We start from the raw sequence: 21,181 nt of genomic DNA, 5'->3' as shown, positions 1-21,181 counted from the left end.
TTTTACTCATTTAAAAACATCTCATATCTATCTGCCTCATTTAATTCCCTTGGGCATTTGTGGGGCTTGACCCACTTTATTCCCTGGATCTTATTCCATCTCTTATAATTAATTTCCCCATCCTCATCTTGCCCAGATTTACTGATTGAAGAAACAAGTCTCGGGCTTTAGTCTTTCCCAAAGATATCTAATCACGCATCTGTCCCATGACTATGTTCTCTTGGTGTCTTCCCAAAGAATGCTTCCTCCCACCAAGTTACATCAATGTGGTCTCCAAGGCACCAGAAGCTGTGTTCTCCTGATTTGTTTTGAATTGTGGATTAGATTTCTTTTCAGGTAACATTTAAGAAGACTTCACTTTCATGTGACTCATCTGTCCCAGTGATGATCGTGACTCAAAGTTTTATTAAGTATCACTTTAAAATGCAATATGTATATATTTTAAATTCTGAAACAAGCATCATCTTTGTTGTTGCTACTGTTTTGCCTTTACATCATGATTCTAGACCAAAACTACTTTTTTCAGTGAACCTAGCTCTGTTTAAGGAACATGATTGATTTTGGAAATGCTTGTCAGAATACTTTTGAGCTTTCGAAAAGATGAACAGTTCTCTCTTCATATCTTAGGTACTGAATAGTCATAGGTGTCCTTGTCTTTCCCCAGCCTCTTCCAACCTGAAACCCCTTCCTGGTGAATCATGTATGAAAGAGCTTCCGTGGAAGCCTGCAGTCTTTTCTCACTGATGTGCAAAGATCAGGAAAAGGCAGGGAGCAGAGCACCGAGGGGCTTTGGTAAAGCTGGTATCAGGCTGTACTTGAAGACAAGGCACTTTAATGAGAGTTCCTCCTCCTACAGTTGTCTTATTGTGTCTGTATCTCTTCTTGTCAACACATACAGATAGGTAGATTCTGATCAGACTTGTTAGTCTCCCTTTCCTGTCTCCATTCTACTCTGCTTACATGATAGTGTGCCTGTTACTTAATGTTACTCACTTTTTTATCTGTAAAAATGCATATCCAATTGGCTTGAAATTAACTGATAGATGTGAAAGCATCCAGCGCAGTGTCTAGCCATGTCTTCTGAATTGCCGGAAGCCTCTGGTCATTTAGTCATGCTCCTGAAGAATGCAGTTGACCTTTGAACAACACAGGTCCACTTTGACATGGATGTTTTTTCAATAGTAAATACTATAGTATTTACTGATGGTAAAGAGACCCAGATTTGATCCACAAACACATACACAATTAGATACACAATGAAAGAGAATATTTAACATTTGGTCAAATGGGTCCTGTGTGGATTTCACAGTATATTTCACTGTAAATTTACTATCTTTTCGACTTGGCACTCAAATTGGAGGACTTTTTTTTTTTTCCCTCTCATTCAGAGTTACCAGTTGTAATCATAATACTTTACCACAGTATAAAATAATGTTATTTCCTACACTTTGGGAAAATATGTCTCAATATTTTTTTCTCTTTAAAATCTTCTGCCCACCTTCCCTTCTTCTTACATCCCACATTAAGATTTAATTCTGAAATTACTCTGAATTTCGGGGAAATGTCCAGATTTCTTTTTACCCCATATGTTTTGGTTTTCCAAATATTGCACACTAATGAAAATTCCCTGTGCATCTGTAGTAAATAAACCTTTGAATTACTAATTGTTTCAGATTAGCCCCCTAGATCTTTAGCAGCTGTCTGTATGGCATTTTCAGCCCACAAATTCAGTCTGTTTATTTCTGGGACTTTAATCATCGGCTGTACACGCAGGCAGAGGTCTGGTTGCCTTGTAGACAAAAGCGGTGGCAGCAACTGTGTGTTTCGTAGCCTGGGGGCGGGGAGGGGGGTCTCCTCATCCTTTATCTCCTCCTCTCACCTTGTGTCATTCACTGCCAGACTGCCCGCAGAGAACGCCACAGCCTGGGTGGCTGAAACAGCACAAATGGATGTTCTCACAGTCTGGAGGCTTCCAATCTGGAAGTCCACGCTCAGGGTGCTGGCAGAGTTCGGTTCTGGGAAGGCCTCTCTCCTCAGCTTGCAAACAGCTGCCTTCTTGCTGTGTTCTTAGGAGGTCTTTCTTCTGTTCACACACTTTGGTTGTCTCATCTTCTTAAAAGGACACCATCCTGTCTGATTGTGGCCCACTCTTATGACCTCATTTAACATTTATTACCTCTTTAAAGGCTCTTGTTTCAAATACAGTCTCCTCAGGGGTTAGGACATCAACATATGAATTTGAGAGGACACAATTCAGACCCTAGCACAGCTTAAAGAGGAAGCTACATCTTCCAATAGACCCTCCCGCTCTCCTGTCCCCTTCTTTCCACAAGCTTCCTGCTCTGGGATACTGATCTCTACGGGCTCCGGGTCCTCTGGCTTCTGGTGGCGTCCAGCCAGTGGGCACATTAGTGAAAAATGGGGAGAGGGAGGAAGAGACGGGGTCTTGCTCAGTGCATAGTCCCCTCGGCTCCTTCCCTGCAGGACCAACACGGGCTGGCACATCCCCTGCCCAGTTTTCAGCTCCGCTTAACCCCACAGTCTCCAGTTTCTGTGACTCCCTCTCTCTGCCTCCCTTCAGGCCCTGGGATGTGGTAGTGGGGTGATTACAGACTCCATACCCTCCTCCTCTGGAGTTTGCCTTTACCAGGCTCAGTTGGATTTAAGTTTGGGTCTGGCATTAGTGAGCATTTCTGAGTCCTGGTTTGCTCATCTGTTAAAAAAAAAAAAAAAATGATACAGACTTGAATTGTGCAGAATTATTGTGTACAATAATAATAAAAAGCAGAGACATTACTCTGCCAGCAAAGGTCCGTCTAGTCAAAGCTATGGTTTTTCCAGTAGTCATGTATGGGTGTGAGAGTTGGACTATAAAGAAAGTTGAGTGCCAAAGAATTAATGCTTTTGAACTGTGGTGTTGGAGAAGACTCTTGAGAGTCCCTTGGACTGCAAGGAGATCCAACCAGTCCACCCTAAAGGAAATCAGTCCTGAATATTCATTGGAAGGACTGATGCTGAAGCTGAAACTCCAATACTTTGGCCACCTGATGCAAAGAACTGATCATTGGGAAAGACCCTGATGCTGGGAGGGATTGGGGACAGGAGGAGCAGGGGACGACAGAGGATGAGATGGTTGAATGGCATCACCAACTTGATAGACATGAGTTTGAGTAACTCCAGGAGTTGGTGATGGGCAGGGAGGCCTGGAGTGCTGCAGTCCATGGAGTCGCAAAGAGTCAAACACGACTGAGCGACTGAACTGAACTGATTGTGTACAAACAGAAAAATGTTTGTACAGTGCTTGATGTATAGGAAGCCTCTGTAAATGTTAGCCTCTGTGGTTTTTAGGGCACAGTGAACCTTCTACGTGTAAAATTCCTCTTGATCATAAAACAGAAATTATCTCTTAAGAATTAGCCCTGGATTTTCGGTCTTAATGGAGAAATAAATGTGTTTGTTTCTATTTATAAAAATCCTGCATGGTCACAGTAGGATGGTATTAATAAAATAAAATTCCTTTCTAATCTTATTGAGCAGGAGAAATTCTATTACACTGTCACCTGATGGTAGCTTTAAGCATATCACTGTATTGCATATTAACTTCATTACATACACAAGCACATACACTTCTAAACTGAGATCGTACTATATCATTTTGCATCCTACATTTGTAATGATATTACAATACAAAAGTATCTTCCAAACATTGTCTTACAGAATATTTTTTTGAGTCACATAATAACAGTGCCTTTTATTTTATTTGTTCTTTTAAATTGGAATAAATCGAATATGTTTTTAAAGATTTTTTGTTGAAGTTTATACATAAGCACACAGTCATAATTTTATATAGATATATAAATGTGATTGTGCCATATGTGCTTTTCCATCATTTTGTGGGTTTTAAGCCATCATCTGTTATGGGGCTCTTTAAACCAGGTAAGTTTTGGCATCACCTCGAGCATTCTGTTGACTGGTCGGGTAAAGCTCCCACGTGACCATGCTTTTTCCTGATGACAGAGCTCCTCAGTGTATGATGGAAAGGACAGATGTTGGTGATGAAATGGGACCTTCTTATTCTTCTCTGGCTGACATAATGTCTCTGAGATAGATATGGGTCAGTCACCTGAGTTTCTCAATCTTGCCATCCACACCATAGTGAGGGGTAATTCCCTCTAGAGAATTAGAAGCATTGAACAAAATCCTCAGTTTATGATATCTGGGGGATTTTTGCATCTTTCTCTGTTTCATGAATATTTGGATGGGAAATTGAAGGATGGTAAACCAGGCCCAGCTGTCTAGTGGCAGGAACATCCAGAAGTTTCTCCCCCTCTCTTCATGAATTTTTCCCATTCCTGTGTAGTCATATTGCATTTTTCCACATTGAAGGACAGAAAGAAAGCTTTGCTCAGGTCAAGTCAAATCCTGTCATAAATATTCTATTCCTTGAAAATTGAAGGTCAGGGAGAGTTTATCAAAGATACTCCAGATTCTTTGTCATCTCTCTTTCTTTGGCTCTTTTTCTAGAAATTCCAGGACAACACACTAAATACTCTGAGACCAGAAGACTTGGGGCCTGGAAAGAAATTTAAGCATTGCTATTTTTGTGACTTTGGTTCTCGCTTCCTAATTACAAACTAGCTTCCCAGGTGGCACTAGTGGTAAAGAATCTGCCTGACAATTCAGGAAACATAAGAGACGCAGGTTTGATCCCTAGGTTGGGAAGATCCCCTGGAGCAGGAAGTGACCACCCACTCCAATATTCTTGCCTAGGAAACCCCATGGACAGAGGAAGCAGGCAGGCAGGCATGGACTCCGTCCATGGAGTCACAAAGAGGCAGACACAACTTAGCACACACTATTGTATTCCTAATTGCAAAATGATAGATTTGGCCTCGGTTCCTCCAGCATGCCTTATAGATTTGATATGGTAAAATTTCTGAAGGATTCAGCTATAACTGTTCTGAGAAATATTCTTCAATTTGACTTATTTCTCTCTTTTCTCCTGAAAATCTCATCTTATATAGAAAAATAGTCAATACATCTATGTTCTTTGCTGAGCTTATGCCAAGTTTTGTAAGAAAAACCAAAAACTTCTTGGATCTGGTTGAGGAAGATATCCACAAGCAAATATGTTTGGAAATTACAAGTCATGCCACCCTGTTAGGGTTTTGCAATGAATGATCACTCACCTAAAGACTCTTTAAAGTTCTGCAAAAAGGGAACCTGTTTAATTTGCTTAATTCGGTTTCCCAAACATAGTTGATCTTGAAATCCTTATATTTCTGGTAGCATCTATTAACATCCCTCATAATTAATGTCCCTGCTATACATAGAGGAGACACAGCTCTAGAAAGAAAGACTTTGTCCCAAATTCTGCCCTTTATTGACAGTGTGATCTCAGAGTAAATACACTACTTCTGTACCCCTCACATTGCTCATGTATCAGATGAGGGTACATAATAGCACCCACTTCATGTGGATGTAGATTTATATGAATATCATATGACTATGATAGTTGTGACTAATAATATGCCACCTCTGAGGTCTGGCTGTCTGGGTTCAAATGTTGTCCTACCGTTTACTGGCTTATGACCTTAACATGACTTCTGTATCTCAGTTCTTTATCTGGATGAGGGGGACAAACTTTGTACCATTCTCACAGTCATTGGAGGAATTCAGTCCAATTCATATAAAATATTTAGAATGGTGCTTGGCCCATGGTAGGTATCTAGCAAATATTAGCCCTTATTTTTTTCATTGTTGGTGCTCTTGTTACTTCTATGACTGTATCAGGTGAAAGGGATTATTTTTGATTCTTTGTTTAATTGGGATATAGTTGACATTAGTTTCAAGAATTCAACGTTAATGATTCAATATTTGTATATAATTGTGAAATGATCACCATAGTGAGTCTGGTTGACATCCATCACCATACATAGTTGCAATATTTTTCTTTGTGATAAGAAATTTTAAGATATACTTTCTTAGCAACTTACAAAGGTACAATTTAACAGTATTAACCATAGTCATCAGGCTGTACATTGCATTTGAGTTATTTTCATTTTTAAAAGCAACCCCTCTAACCTCAGAAAGCAGCTCAGATCCAGCATATTGTTAATATAGCATCTTGTGCTTGCTCTGTCGCTTCAGTCATGGCCAACAGTTTGCGGCCTATGGACTGTAGCCAGCCAGGCTGCTCTGTCCACGGGATTCTCCAGGCAGAAAGACTGGAGTGCCCACCTCCAGGGGACCTTCCCGACCCAGGAATTGAACCCATGTCTCTGGCGTCACCTGCATTGCAGGCAGGTTCTTCATCCACTGAGCCAGCTGGCAAGCATCATACCCCTCCTGCAAATGCGTGATTCTGCTGTGTTGGTGTTGGTCTTGTCTTCACGCGGAGTCTGTGACCTCCTTCTGTTTGCATGTAGGGGCGGAGAGGCCTGGGCTCAGTTTTCGTCTGGGCATCAGGAAACGGTGGGCGGAGCAAAGACCACTGCTCCTGTGACGGCTACACCAACAGCATCTATACCATCTCCATCAGCAGCACAGCCGAAAGTGGAAAGAAGCCGTGGTACCTGGAAGAGTGTTCATCCACGCTGGCCACAACCTACAGCAGCGGAGAGTCCTATGATAAGAAAATAGTATGTACCATTTGCTTCTCTGGCATGAGTGGTTTATTAATCTTGAAACACAAAGGGAGAATGCATACATTTATATGCACAAGTGATATACGGAAATAGAATGTTAGATTAGCTAATTACTTCCCCGGTGGCTCAGACGGTAAAGAGTCTGCCTGCAATGCAGGAGACCCAGGTTCAGTCCCTGGGTAAGGAAGAGCCCCCTGGAGAAGGAAATGGCAACCCACTCCAGTATTCTTGCCTAGAAAATCCCATGGATGGAGGAGCCTGGCGGGCTATAGTACATGGAGTCGCAAAGAGTCAGATGCTACTGAGTGACTTCACTTTCACTTTCTTTCAACACAAGTATTTGTAAATGTAACCATTCTGTTACCAAGTCATTGAAAAAGCCTGTCTGGGTCATTTACAATCCAGCATTGAATGTGGCCTTAGACATGATTAAGCCTCAGTTTTCTCAAAGACAAATGAATGGACCACATTCACCCTGTGAGTTAGTGGTAGAGAAGAGACTGGGTGGAATTCTCAGCCCAGTTCCCTATTACTCTGTCCCCATACGGTCTTTGAATTTCAGCTTCAGATCTTTGGTTTCAAAGTAGGTACAACGAACTCAGGGTGACGTAAACCTATATCAAAAGTGTTTCTCTAACACCAGCACAAAGTTTGCCTGAACAAGAAGCACAGTAATCCTGTGTGATCTCCTTACCAAGATGCCCTCCACGTTATGCTGATGGTAAAATGATGAAGAGTTCATGTTTGTAGAACCAGCCTGCTTAGGTTTCACTCACTGTTGAACAGTTTGCTAGCTGGTACCTTTGGACAAATTACTTAATTTTTCTGTCTCAACATCCTTAACTGTCAAATGGGGACATTTAATAATATGTAGTTCACAAGAGTTATTTCAGCAATTATGAGGAAGTAGATAAAAAGTGCTTTGTACACTACCTGATCCATTGGTGCTCAAGAAAGATCTGACTTTTGGGATGCCCCCACTCATTGCAGCCAACTCTGAATTTCAGACACCTTTGCACTTTCTTCTTTTCCTGATCATGATTTTGCAAAATGTCTCAGGATTTGTCTTTTAAAGTGGAGCTGAGCTGCTATATCTGAATCTTTTTAGCATTTAGCTAAACCAACACCCTGCTTTTAGATCCCAGGATTCATATAGGCTTGGGCCACTCTGCAATGCTCCCTCTGGCTTTATACAGTGTTGGAAATAGAGGTGATAAGTTACTATGTCCTCATGTAATTCTTCATCCATATCCATTTGGTTCCTCTTGATTCCTGATTATTATAGGCTTCATATTTGATTTCTCAGCTACCTTCTCCTATCCTCTTATTTATTTGTTTGGTTGAGTTGGATCTTATTTGTGGCATGAAGGGTTTTCATTGCATCATACAGGATCTTTCCTTGTGGCACATGGGCTCACTAGTTATGACACATGGGCTTAGTTTTCCCATGGCATATGGGGTCTCAGTTCCCCAATCAGGGATCAAACCCATATCCCCTACATTGCAAGTTGGGTTCTTAACCATGGGACAACCAGGGGAGTCCCCTTTTACTATCTGCTTTAGTTACATTTTCAGATTGATTTAAATAAAAGCTGCCTACCAATATGCATATAATACCTTCTTTCTCTAATACCTTCATAACAATTGGATTAAACATATTCATATATATTCCCCTGAAAGTACTTCCATCATTCATCAGTAAACATATTCCACAATACAAAGTAAAATATGAAAGGAGAAAATACAGAGATGACAAGTTTTGAAGTCTCATGGCTTTTTTCATGGGAAATGATGCTCTGTGATATTTTACCTTCATAATGGAAATGCTTTCATCTAGGAATGTTTCTTTGGCTTCCAAATTTGCTTATCTCTCAGAACTCATGGTCAAGGCCCACTAATACCGAGTGGCATCTATCAGTTCTGCATCATGGAAATCCTGATGAACTCTCTGAAATAAGAATTGTCTTCTCAAACTTCCAGAGTCTGAATGCATCTTCAGGTAGCTCACCATTGCCTCAAAGTAAACATGCCTACCTAGTGCTACTATTTCCTGTGGGATGGTGGTGAGAAAGGTGTTTTTAAGTTCCATAAATACCTTCCTTAAGAGAAGCTTATAGTCCAATGGGCAAAATATCCAGGAAGAAGGAAGGGTTGCCTGGGTCCAGGTGGAAGAGCACAGTGCAGATAGAGGGACCTGGGAATCACTGCCCAGAGATTGACTGCTTACACTTGACCTCCTAGGGCCTTTCATCCCTATCTCCTGTGATTGTGTGGCAGCTGCTATGTCCCCCATTGACTGGGTGGTCATTTAGGATTCTCCCACAGATGGACAAATCAATCATTCTGTGATGAAAGACAGGGCTTGAGAGGAAAAATGGACACCATGAAATAATGTCAATATCCTTGATTCAGATCATATTTCACTTTTCCCTAGTTGCTGCTACTGATACCAAAACCTTGACTGACTCACTAAATGTATAAAGTTATCTGTGTAACTTTTACATGGCCCTATCTTTTGTTTAACCTCTCCTATTCTTATGGCAGCCATTTGTTAGTAATTCTTCTGTAGCCAGTTCTCAGAATCTCTTATTTTGCCTGAATCTCCAAGTTACTCTTCATTGGACAGGAGTGCTATAGCTGTTTCAAATGATAATCTCTAGCTGCAGACAGACCACTCAGTGGCTAAGTAACTTTCCTGGAATCTTGGTTTCCTCATCTGTAAAATGAAGGTAAAGCCAGTACCAACCTCATGGATTTTCATGAAGATAACAAGATACTGAGCGTAAGATACTTGCACAGCTCCTATGGCAGTGAGCCACCTAGTAAGTGGCTGGTATCCTTGTTCCCTAAGTCAGTGTAGCTTTCTGCATCATGGGAGCTTAGGCTGGTCATTTTTCCAGATGTTGTTAATGGAGGTGCTTCATTTTTCCAATCTGTAGAACCACGATCTGTTCCATCCACCCCATAAAGAAAGGTGCTTTGAAGGTGGACATGTTAACTAACAGTTTGAACATGAGTTGGCAGCAACATCAGCCTTTTATGGTCCAGCTACCCCTTTCCCTTCTAGATGTCAGAATGACAGATAATCCAGCTCTGCACTTGGGACCTTTTCTCCACCAGGCTTTGAACAAGTTGCCTGTGGTCCCTCAGAGATGCCCGCATCCTGTTAGTGGCATCTGTGATTGAGTGTTACAGGAACAGTGTCTCCCTTTGTTCTGGGGCTCCCCTCCCCAGGCCATCCATTTCCTTTTGTAATTTGTACCTTCTCAAGAAGAGCACAGCTGTCATTCTTCATTCATAGAGCACCTTTGTGAGTTGAACTGAGGCAGACGCTGAGCATCCAGAAGAGAGGAAAGGTCTCACTGCTTCTGGGAAAGCACTTTTGTTAAGTAAATTTTACTTGTCTTTTTAATGGTGTTCAAGCAGGAAAACCTTGCCCTGAGTTTCAGAATGTAGCCCAGTCTCCATCCCTTGTTTTCCTGCCATCACTATCCATACAGTTGCGGACCTTAGTATTCCACTCATTAATAAATAGATTTATAGATTTAATAGATTGAGATCAGTGTTGGCCTTGAACCTTATTACAGCAAGCAAAGCATCCAAAGTATCAAGATTACTCTGATAAGAAGCTCCCCTATAAACTAAATAGAAATCAGTGAAAATGACTGGCTATTATGAAATAATATGTTTTTCTTAATAACTCCATATCCATTTTATTCCATGCTGGGCATGTAGTACTTTTATAATTATATTGACATGTTGTAAATGTAATGTTTTTTGCCCTTCTAATGTATACCTGGCAGCATGCTGTGCATATTCAATGTACCATCTCTTGGTATCCTCAAAACCCTATGCAGGAAATCAGGTATTGTACCCATTTTACTGATGAGGAAAGTAAAGATTAAAAGAGACACAGCTAGTAAGTGGTAGAGTCTGAATCCCAACCAAATTTGGGTTGAACCCCCAGCCTGCCTTGTGGCCAACGTGCTGTCATGTCCAGTCCAAGGAAGGTCCAGCATGGGGCTGTATGAAAGAACAGCATTTTTCTTACCTGTTTGAGGTTCTGTTCACAGTGATCAAAAAAATGAAAAAGTTTGTGGAATATATAGGCATCCATTGTTTTTCACTACTTGGCCCACTATTTTTTTTTAATATGGAAAGTAATTTTAATTTTTAAATTTAGTACATTTACTTTCATTTATATTCTTGGCAACAGTATATTCAAGTTTTATACACTCTGAATACAATGAACAATTTGTTTCATAGTCCTTTATATTAGTGTTGTCCCGTAGAACTTTCTGCTGTAATGAAAAGGTTCTCCATTTATGCTGCCAAAATGGTAGTCACTAGACATATGTAGTTATTGTGAAATGTGTCCAGTCCAATGGAGGAATTTTAATTTTAATTTGTTAAGTTTTAACTAATTTTAAGTTAAATATCCACATGGGACTAATGGTAATTACATCAAAGAGCATATTTTTATTTTTATGGCTCACTAATTTTGAATTTCATGCCTTTGACCTCTTCTTAACTGCCTCAGACAATCAGTCCTCTTGCAAAACACCTAAGCCCTTTGCCAGTCTGCGTTGCTATTTCCTATGGCCTGGCATTGAGCTCCCCAGAGTTACTATGCTTTTTGTGTGATTTCAAACCAGGACCCTGTTGTGTGAGACATGTCATCTGGCAGGAATACTGTTTCCCCAGAAACCACTTCTTTTATGCTTCTTCTCAAATTTTTCTTCAGGAGGACTGTTCCTCCTCACCTTCCTTTGAAAGAATGGTGCTCCCCTCCCCTATACTCTTTTATCCTGTTCAATTTTCTTTCTAGTGTCCTTAGAGCTACTTAATGTGATGTTACACATTTGCTTATTAACTATCCATTTTCCATACTAGACTGGAAACCACTTGAGATTGAAGACTTTACTTTGTACCTTCCCAGAACCTGAGCTCAATAAATGTTCAGGCATAACTGACTCTCAGACACTGGGAAAGAGAGAAGCATCACAGGGGGTTCATATTGTGATAGGAGACAGATGGGTATTCTCTCTCTTTCAGAGAATCTCCTTCTGCTGGTAGAAAGGTTGGTGAAAGGCAAAGGGTATTTGACAATATATTTCACATAGGAAATTGCCTGCAGGAATCCTGCTACATAAAACTATATATCCAACCTGCTACATAAAACTGTACAACTGTTCTTAGTGTCAAGGAGTGTTAAAGGGCCTGTCTTTATATAACCCTTCACCACCTCCTGAATTTCTCCCAAGTTCTTTGTTAGAGATAAAGCTTTCCTCTTCCCCCAGTCATTCCATCATTAAATTATCTGCTTCTTTTGGAACTAGTTCAGCCTTTTACCTTTTTTTCCCCCTAGTAATTTGTCTCAGTGTTTGGAATATGGAGGCCATTGTATTCCTCCTCAGAGGGGTTTTGTGAGCCAAGGTATACAGAATGTATGCCCTGCTCAGCCCTCTTCTGATGTCATTTTATTCATTTGTGTTCATGTCAAACTTGCTGCCTGGGGTATCTCAGGGTTGGCCTGAAAGACCAATTCCATGTGGAGGAATTATCTTATTGCTTTTAATATTCCTAAGCAGCTACACATTTCCTTTTGCAGAAAGTACCTTCTCTCACTACCCAATTCATTATTCAGAAGCAGTCATTATTATCATCTTTCTGTTTCTCCTCTTGATTTGGGAAATGTCATGATTTTTCATGAGTACAAGCTAGCAAGTCCAGATGTGTTTAGTTTGTATGGACATTTGATCCATATTCTCTCAAGAATGTTAACTAGAAGGAGGGAAAATTTATTCCTGAAAAGTTCTCATTTTGATTGTGGCCTGAGGGAGAATGGAGATACCCAGCTGCTGACAGGGAAGGAGCCCAAGGGTGGTCTCCCTGAGGTTGCCGGGGACAGTCTAGAACTGCCACCTTTGCTCTGATGGGTGACTACACTCCATAGCTCAACTTTTTATTTTGCTGCCATTTCAGAATTTAATACTTCACTCCTTACTAGCTCTTTAGTGACTGCATGTCCTTGAGCTCATGAGTCTTTCTGAGCCTCCATTTCCTTAGTTAATAAATAGTGTATCTCCCTTGTAGAGTTCTTGAGGGATCAAAGGTCATTTTACATACACTGATGTGCGCATACACCTACACACCTGTTGTTCATTGCCCTCACTCTCTGCACTTGCTGTCATTTTCAGAGCAGTGTATCTAGTGTTAGCAGTTCATCTAGTAAGAGGAAGGGTTCTGCTTTAGCCCCTGAACTGTATATATACACATACACACATAATTTTTGTAGGCTGCTTTTAAGTTTATATGAGTCTTATTTAGAGAATCAATAAAGAAATAACCCTGAAGTCTTTCCTAACAAGTGGGAGAGTTTAAAATCTAGAACAAAATGAGTATAAAGTAGCTTGACACTAGTAATTCAGCGTAGCCAATACTGCATCTTTGCTCTGTACTCAGCACTGAACTGAACATCATAGATTTGCGAAAAAAAAAAAAAAAAGATATAAGATGGCATCCTTCTTTAGTGATAGTGATCTCACATATATGAGCAAAACCTTACATTTGTACTCTACAGTTACAGATTCTCCTTGCAGCGTGGGAGTAGAATTTTGTGTGGCCTTGTCAGTCATGAATGAATTCTACACCAGTCTTTGTGACTTCACAGAACACAGAAAGCTTTTAGTTGGTCTTCAGTTCCTTTTTATTTTGCTGGCTTAATAAATCAGCATCTCCTATTTTATTCATTAGCACATTTAAGATTTCATTTCTGTCCTTGGAGCACATTTCTAATCCAAATCCAAATCAACACCAGAAATAAATTCAACCTAACAGACAGAATCATTTCATGTTTTAAAAATATCTCTTCAGCTGTTCTTTTAACAGATATGAGACAATATGGCACCTTCAAAATAAAACAGATCACAGGGTCTCAGGGAGATAGAAACTCTTAACTGTAGGATTACTATAAAGACTTGTCATTTATGGCCAGACTCAATCTGAACTGAGATTCCCTGGAGAATTACATCAACAGGCTAGAATAAAAGATCCAATCAGCCCAAGTAATGAAATGTGAAATATTAGGAAATAAGAGCTTAGGATGAGAAAAAGGAATGGTTCTTCTCAGAGGGAGCCTGACTCGACCTGAACAATACCCACCCCTTCTCACCAGATCAGGACGACATCCCTAACTTTGCAGACTCCAAAAGCCATCTGCTACCCATCCTGGGACAGGCTGAAAATCTAATTTGCTGATCAAGACAGCTTTGATCTGGCGTGGGGCCTGGTGTCATCTCCTGTTTCCTTCACTCTGATGGACAGAAATGATATTTTCTTGAGCAATATGAGAAGTTTTGTGGAGAAAAATTCTGTTTCTGATTTGGGTAGTGAATTTAGGGAATTTGGAGCATGCAAGATGCGCCAGCGGGACTAAAACCAGATTCTGAGATGCTCTCTGAAATGGAATCAAAACTTAAAGTGCTTTGTTGTTTTCCCATATCAAATCTCTGAACTCCCAGCCCCATGATGGGGGCTGACCCTTGAATGCAGTTTCTCCTTTAAATTACACTGTCAGAACTTGTATGTATGCATTGTGATTAATGGGGTTACCCCATGTGGTTCCAGTTTGGGGAACATCGTTTTTCTTCAAGATTGCTTCTTGGTGGTCTTTGCCTTTTCTTTCTAAAGATGGACATAAAAATTTCCTGATACTGTGACTTCTCTTAATGATGAACACCCTGCCTTAGATCTTTTTGGTAATTTACACCTAAATATCTCCACCACTGACAGTAACTTCCTCTTGAAATGACCCAGCTGGAATTTTCACTTAAAGCAGGATGAGAAGGGAGTGAGGATGTTTTTGCTTCTTTTTTCTTCATTCCTTTAAACCTCCCTTCTTTCCATCACCTTTCTGTTCTAACCCGTTAACACCACTACTCACTGCTCAAACTTCATTTAGTGAAATTGATTGGGAGAAAAATATAAAAGCACAACAATGATGTTGTCGAATTCTACACACTTGCCTATATTAATAGCATTTAACGATAAATTGGTGTTTATATATAAAGGTACTGAGTAGGTTTTTATTTACGTACATATCATGTGTGTCTATGCCTGCTGACTCTATTTGGTTGGGGCATATGGCAAATCCAACATTATAAAATTTTTATTCATGTTTGAGGTTGGCTGGAGGTGGTTATTTATTAGATTCAAAAATACTACATACACACACTTGGAGTGTTTATTCTGGATTTGTTTCTGTGCATTGAAAGCGGTGCATTGTGGTGCAGCTGAAGAATAAGCAACGTGAGCCAAGTGGGAAAGCATCATGAAAAATCTTGAATTCAGGCACAAGTCATTGAAAAAAAATAAAACTTGGCAAAGGAATGTGGCCATAAGGGTGAGGTAAAATGAGAAGAATGCAGGCAAGGCCATCTCTCAACAACAGTGTATTTAGAGACCTAGAAAAAGGCTGCGTCTGTGGTGTTTATGCTTTGACTTAGGGACCAGGCCTTTGGAAAATAAGGCTGCAGATTCACCCATATATTCATATGAACTAGAAATCACTTTTTGATAGTCCATAAGTCCCACTTCTGGGTATATATCCAAAAGAATTGAAAACAGGATCTGAAAGAGACATTTGCACACCCATGTTTATTGCAGCATTATTCACAATAAGCAAGAAGTAGAAGCAACACACCCATTCATCTATCATTTGCCCATTGACAGATAAATCAATAAAGAAAATATACTATATAACACAATGGAGTAATACAGTGGAATATTATGCAGCCTGAAAAGAAGGAAATCCTGCCATAGTCTACAACATGGATGAGCCTTGAGGACATTATTCTAAGTGAAATAAGCCAGTCACACACACACACACACAAAAAATGCTGTGTAATTCCACTGACATGAGGTACCTAGAGCGGTGACAGTCATAGAAGCAGACAGAATGCTGGTTGCTGGGGAGAGGGGGTGGGGAGTTGTTTAATGGGTAGAAGTTCAGTCCTGCAAGATGAAAATATCATAGGGCTCTAGAATTGCACAACAATGTGCATGTAATTAGCAACACTGTACTGTACGTTGTTAAACATTGTTAAAACAGTAAATCTGTGGGGTTTTTTATCCACACCCCCCACCAAAAGAAATACCTTTTTAAAGTCAACAATTGAATATCTCAGAAGTTTCTTTTTTAATTTTTAAAAATTTTATTATTGGCATATCATAGCTTTAAGGGCTTCCCAGGTGGTTCAGTGGTAAAGAATCTCCTGACAACGCAGGAGATGCGGGTTCGATCCCTGGGTTAGTAAGATCCCCTGGAAAAGAAAATGGCAACCCCCTCCAGTACTCTTTCCTGGAATATCTCATAAACAGAGGAGCCTGAAGGGTTACAGTCCATGGAGTCTCAAATAAGTCAGATGTGACTTGGAACTAAACAATTAACAACATAGTTGCTTTGTAATGTTGTGTTGGCTTTTGCTTACAGCAAAGTGACTCAGCTGTAAGTTACATGTAACCCCGCCCTCTCCAGCCTCCCTCCCACCCTACCCCCAGACTACCCTCCTAGGTCATGCAGCACTGGAATGAGCTTCCTGTGCTATTCAGCAGCTTTCCACTAGCTAGCTATTTTACAGTTAGTGTATATATTTTAATGCTTCTCTTCCAATTCATCCCACCCTCCTCTCCCACATCATGTCCCCATATCCCTTCTCTACATCACATCTCTTTTCCTGCCCTGCAAACAGATTCATCTCCACCATGTTGCCAGATTTCATGTCTATGCATTCAGTTCAGTTCAGTCACTCAGTCATGTCTGACTCTTTGTGACCCCATGGACTGCAGCATGCCAGGCTTCCCTGTCCATCACCAACTCCTGGAGCTTGCTCAAACTCATGTCCATCGAGTCCGTGATGCCATCCAACCATCTCATCCTCTGTCAATCCCCTTCTCCTCCTGCCTTCAATCTTTCCCAGCATCAGGGTCTTTTTAAACAAGTCAGTTCTTTGCATCAGGTGGCCAAAGTATTGGAGCTTCAGCATCTGTCCTTCCAATGAATATTCAGGATTGATTTCCTTTAGGATGGACTGGTTTGATCTCCTTGTAGTCCAAGAGACTCTCAAGAGTCTTCTCCAACACCACAGTTCAAAAGCATCAATTTTTTGGTGCTCTGCTTTCTTTATAGTCCAACTCTCACATCCATATATTATGCATTATGCACAACGTATACAGTATTTTTAATGTGTATGCATTAGTATACAGTATTTTTTTCGCTTTTTGACTTACTTCACTGTGTATGACAGACTTTATTAGGTCCATTCACATCACTACAAATGACCCAATTTCATTCATTTTTTGTGACTAAGTAGGATCCCATTGCATACATATACCACATATTCTTTACCCACTTACCTGTCGATGAACATTTAGGTTATTCCATGTCCTGGCTGTTGTAAATAGCTCTGCAGTGAACATTGGGGTACATGTGTCTCTTTGAATTGTGACTTTCTCAGGGTATATGCCGAGTAGTGGGATTGCTGGCTCATAAGGTAGTTCTAGTTTTAGATTTTTTAAGGAACCTTCACTGTTCTCATACTGGCAGCATCAATTCACCTTCCCACCAGTGGTGCAAGAGGGTTTCTTAGTGGAGAAACAGGTAGGGCTCTCTTTACCCAGATATCTCTTGAACATCCAGTGTGGAGGATCCATGGATGGCTGGCTACTCAAATTTGTGAATCTAGACACAACTCTCGCTGCTTGCCAAACACGCCGTCGGGCTCTTGCCCAGCAATCAGTTAGCCCAGAGCAGAGTACAGGGCTCTTCTCTTCTCTACTGCCACCACATCTATGTGGTTATCTCTATTTTTGTTCTTTCTCCTACTTCTTTTGTGTCAGCACCTCCCTAGTATGGCTAAGCTGGTGACATTGTGTGCGTGCGTGCTAAGTCACTTCAGTCGTGTCCGACTCTGTGCGACGCTATGGACTGTAGCCCACCAGGCTTCTCTGTCCATGGACTTCTCCAGGCAAGAATACTGGAGTGGGTTGCCATTTCCTCCTCCAGGGGATCTTCCCAACCCAGGGATTGAACCTGTGTCTCTTAAGTCTCCTGCATGGGCAGGCAGGATCTTTACTGCTATCACCACCTTGGAAGCCCAAGCTGGTAATATTAGAGGTGTCAAAAGGCATTAGGAACAGACAGTGAGCACTGATGGTGTCGTGTGAGATGAAATCACCAAGATGTCCATCTTGTTTTATAACTGTTAATTAAAGAGTCCCTTCAGACATCCTCACACAACACCAAGGAAACTTTTAGGGGAGGATTCATTTCTAAGGAGTTACGCATTAGTTTCTTTAGGTGATGATCAAATTTCTTTCCAAATAAACTTGTCTGCATACTTCTCTTGAAGGATTCACCTTGGAAAAAGCAGGACTTTGCTTTTGCCACCTCTGTCTCCCTGCACCTTTCTGCTGATCTTTCACCTGTTTTCCTTTCTTTTTAATTTTTCTTATAATTTTGTTTGTTTATCTGTGGCTGTACTGGGTCTCCATTCTGCACGAGCTTTTCTCTAGTTGCAGCGAGCAGGGCTCTCTCTTGTTTCAGTGCCCAGGCTTCTCATTATGGTGGCTTCTCTTGTTGTGGGGCACAGGCTATAAGATGCATGGGCTTCAGTAGTTGTGACACAAGGACCCAGTAGTTGCGGCTCCTGGGCTCCAGAGCACAGGCTTAGTTGCTCTGCAGCAGTGGAATCTTCTCAGATCAGGAATGGAACCCGTGTCTCCTGCATTGGCAGGCAGATTCTTTACCACTGAGCCACCAGATATGTCCTCACTTCAGTTTTCTTATCTGTAAAATATGGGCGATGTACTTATCTTGATTCCTGAGAAAGCTTTACCAATGTCTTTCAATAGCTATGATGTGAGTCCTAGTAAGTTCATCTCATAAGCCTATACCTTCCCAACAGGAGGGCTGTTAGTCCCAAGGAGGGAGCGCAAAAATGGATTCTTATCAGGGAGGAAGGATTTTTAAATCTTAGCTGTTATAATGGTTTGCAAAATCTTTTACCATGATGCTTCCTTTCTCTGGTTATGAAGAATCTGCATTTTATTTTTCTTCCTTCAGGAAATGATTATGAAACACAGGTTGAGAAACCCTGCCCTTGCTGATGGGCATGTTATTCAACCACAGCTAAAGTGAACTGGCTTCAAACCAGGAGGAGACGATCTGATTCTTACATTTTGGTTTTCAAAAAAATGGAAAATGGCTAATCTCCTATTGTGTTCAAGCATGTACTTAGGGCTGTTAATTTCACATCAAGTGCACTGGCTTCAACCCTATTTTTAGTGTTTGTGTTAAATGTGTCAGGATTTAAATCTTGGTTCATCCAAGTCACATTTCTGTGTATCCCAAAAATGAGTCTGTAAGCAAATGTTCCTTTTAAAACAGAACAAATCTTTTGCTTGCACCTGCAGCTTTTCCAAGGTGATAGTTCTGGGAGGGCAGAAACAAAACCCTGTACTTTTATTCCTTATGCTGATCATGCTTAACTCAGTATCTGGTGATTGGCTCAACATGTTTATTTAAAGTGTTGGGGTAACAAAAGTACATTGATGTTAGCTAAAGCTGGGACTAGAGTGAGGCAAGTGAGGTGGCTAGGTGTAGATTTTAAGGATAAACTTGCACAACCTGTGTGTTTCAGGTCAAAGGCTCACCTTAGTCTTGACCCCGGTTGTAACAGAAGTGGAATCCAATTTCCAGACGCTTCCGTTTGCAAAGTTGATTTACACAGGCAATTCTCTGGAAGTGATAACGGTCACAGGAGCATAGGAACCAGGAATTTAAAACAACTCTTTCAACACTCCTCCATTCCAGTTTTATGAGTAAATTTCTTTCTACTTGCATGTGACTCACGTTGACTCCAGAGCCCTAAATTTCCCACTTCTGTCTTCTAGATCACCACGGATCTGAGGCAGCGTTGCACGGACAACCACACAGGGACATCAGCCTCAGCCCCCATGGCTGCGGGCATCATCGCACTGGCCCTGGAAGCCAAGTAAGCCTTTACCTCCATTTGTGTCCACTGGTGACAGCCCCTCAGCTCAAGAACACTTTACCCCTTTGTTAGTATGTAATCCCTAGCACAACCCAGAATATAATCTTCACAACTGCACCTTTAAAACTTCAAAGAATAGGGCTTAACAAACGGTTCCCCTATATTAAGGGAAAAGGCAACTTTTGGGGTTATCTTCTTAAAAAATCAAACAGTGTAATCACTTTATTGTGGAGTCATAGTGTAAGCATGCCAGTTGGCTCAACAGTCTTCTCGCCTTGTTGAGGTTCTAGTCTGGGAATGTTCTGTGAGTCTCAGGACACTTAGGTCTGCCTACTTCTGGGCCCTTTCCCTGAAGGTCAGCGATGCAACTCAGATTCCATGACAATAGAATCATCACAGACTCACTCTGGGGAATAACGTACGTCAGGGGTCAGATGATGGGAGCCCAGGAAGAAAGGCAATCCACTTTCCGTAAAGCCCTGTTTAATGTAGTCAAATCTGGTGTTTTAAAGACCCCTTTGAAAGGCCCCCTCGGGTTATTTTAGGTTCTTGGATTAGATTTGTATGGTGGTAGTTTTCGTCTCTTCTTTCTCTAAGCACCAATAGTTCAGTTTGTCTTAACTCTGAAAACCCAGTAGAGATTGACACTTACTTATCCTCAATTTCAAAAGCCAAAATGCCCCCAAAACTGACAGTTGTTTTTGCAAATCTGACACCAAAACTCATTTGATGGCAAAACTTGCCCTAAACTAATCTGAGGTTATTTACAGCTTTTCTTTATTGTGAAAATTCATACATTTCCCTGCAGAAACGTTAATGCATTTGATTATGAGGTGCTGGCTTGGACCTCACTGGAAATTTTGTGTACTACATGCTAAGGACACCGTACCTGAAAAAATCTTGAATTCCAAACACATCTGGTCCAAGAATTTTGTAGAAGGGATTGTGAACCTGCACGCTGAGGCCATCGTACAAGAGGGTCATGACAAAAAAGAACTGAAGTAATGACGTTAAGTGTTTTTCCAAAAATAGCTTTGCACCACTACCCTAGGGAGGACTGGAAAGATTCTTTCATTTAAATCTGATGTAGAACAATAGCTGGTGACAGGAAAAGAATATAAGAATCATGACAAGACTTAGGCATTAATAAGAACAGTACAGTTTCATTCTTGGTACACAGATGGCTTCCCAACATTTACAGCTGATTCTCTGTAAGGCAAATAGCCTCTGTAAGGCAGTTGGGCCTCAATGTAATATGGATTCAGTCAATTGCTAAGTCTTGTGTAATTCCTTGGACTGAGACAGGCAGAAGAACACAGACTTTGGCGATGGTGCACATTTGAGCTGCTGTGACAAAATACCATAAGATGAGGAGCTTATGAACAATACTTGTTTCTCACAGCTCTAGAAGCTGGAACATCCAAGATCAAGGTGCCAGCAGATTCAGTGTCTGGCAAGGACCCACTTCCTATTTGGCCT

General features: G+C 40.9%; 1 protein-coding gene across 3 annotated transcripts in view; it reads left to right on the top strand.

Moving 5' to 3' along the window:
* Positions 1-21,181, top strand: part of PCSK5 (proprotein convertase subtilisin/kexin type 5) — a 496,629-nt gene that overhangs the window by 199,921 nt on the left and 275,527 nt on the right. For all 3 annotated transcript variants that reach the window (XM_043487117.1, XM_043487116.1, XM_043487115.1), the window contains exons 8-9: positions 6,429-6,641; positions 19,602-19,702. In XM_043487117.1, the coding sequence (XP_043343052.1) occupies positions 6,429-6,641; positions 19,602-19,702 (314 nt within the window). The remainder of the gene's footprint in view (positions 1-6,428; positions 6,642-19,601; positions 19,703-21,181) is intronic.

Source organism: Cervus canadensis, chromosome 14 (genome assembly GCF_019320065.1).
Source record: "Cervus canadensis isolate Bull #8, Minnesota chromosome 14, ASM1932006v1, whole genome shotgun sequence".
Classification (NCBI taxonomy): Eukaryota; Metazoa; Chordata; class Mammalia; order Artiodactyla; family Cervidae; genus Cervus; species Cervus canadensis.
The sequence above is the reverse complement of the archived record's forward strand: the minus strand, read 5'-3'. Positions and strand labels throughout refer to the sequence as shown.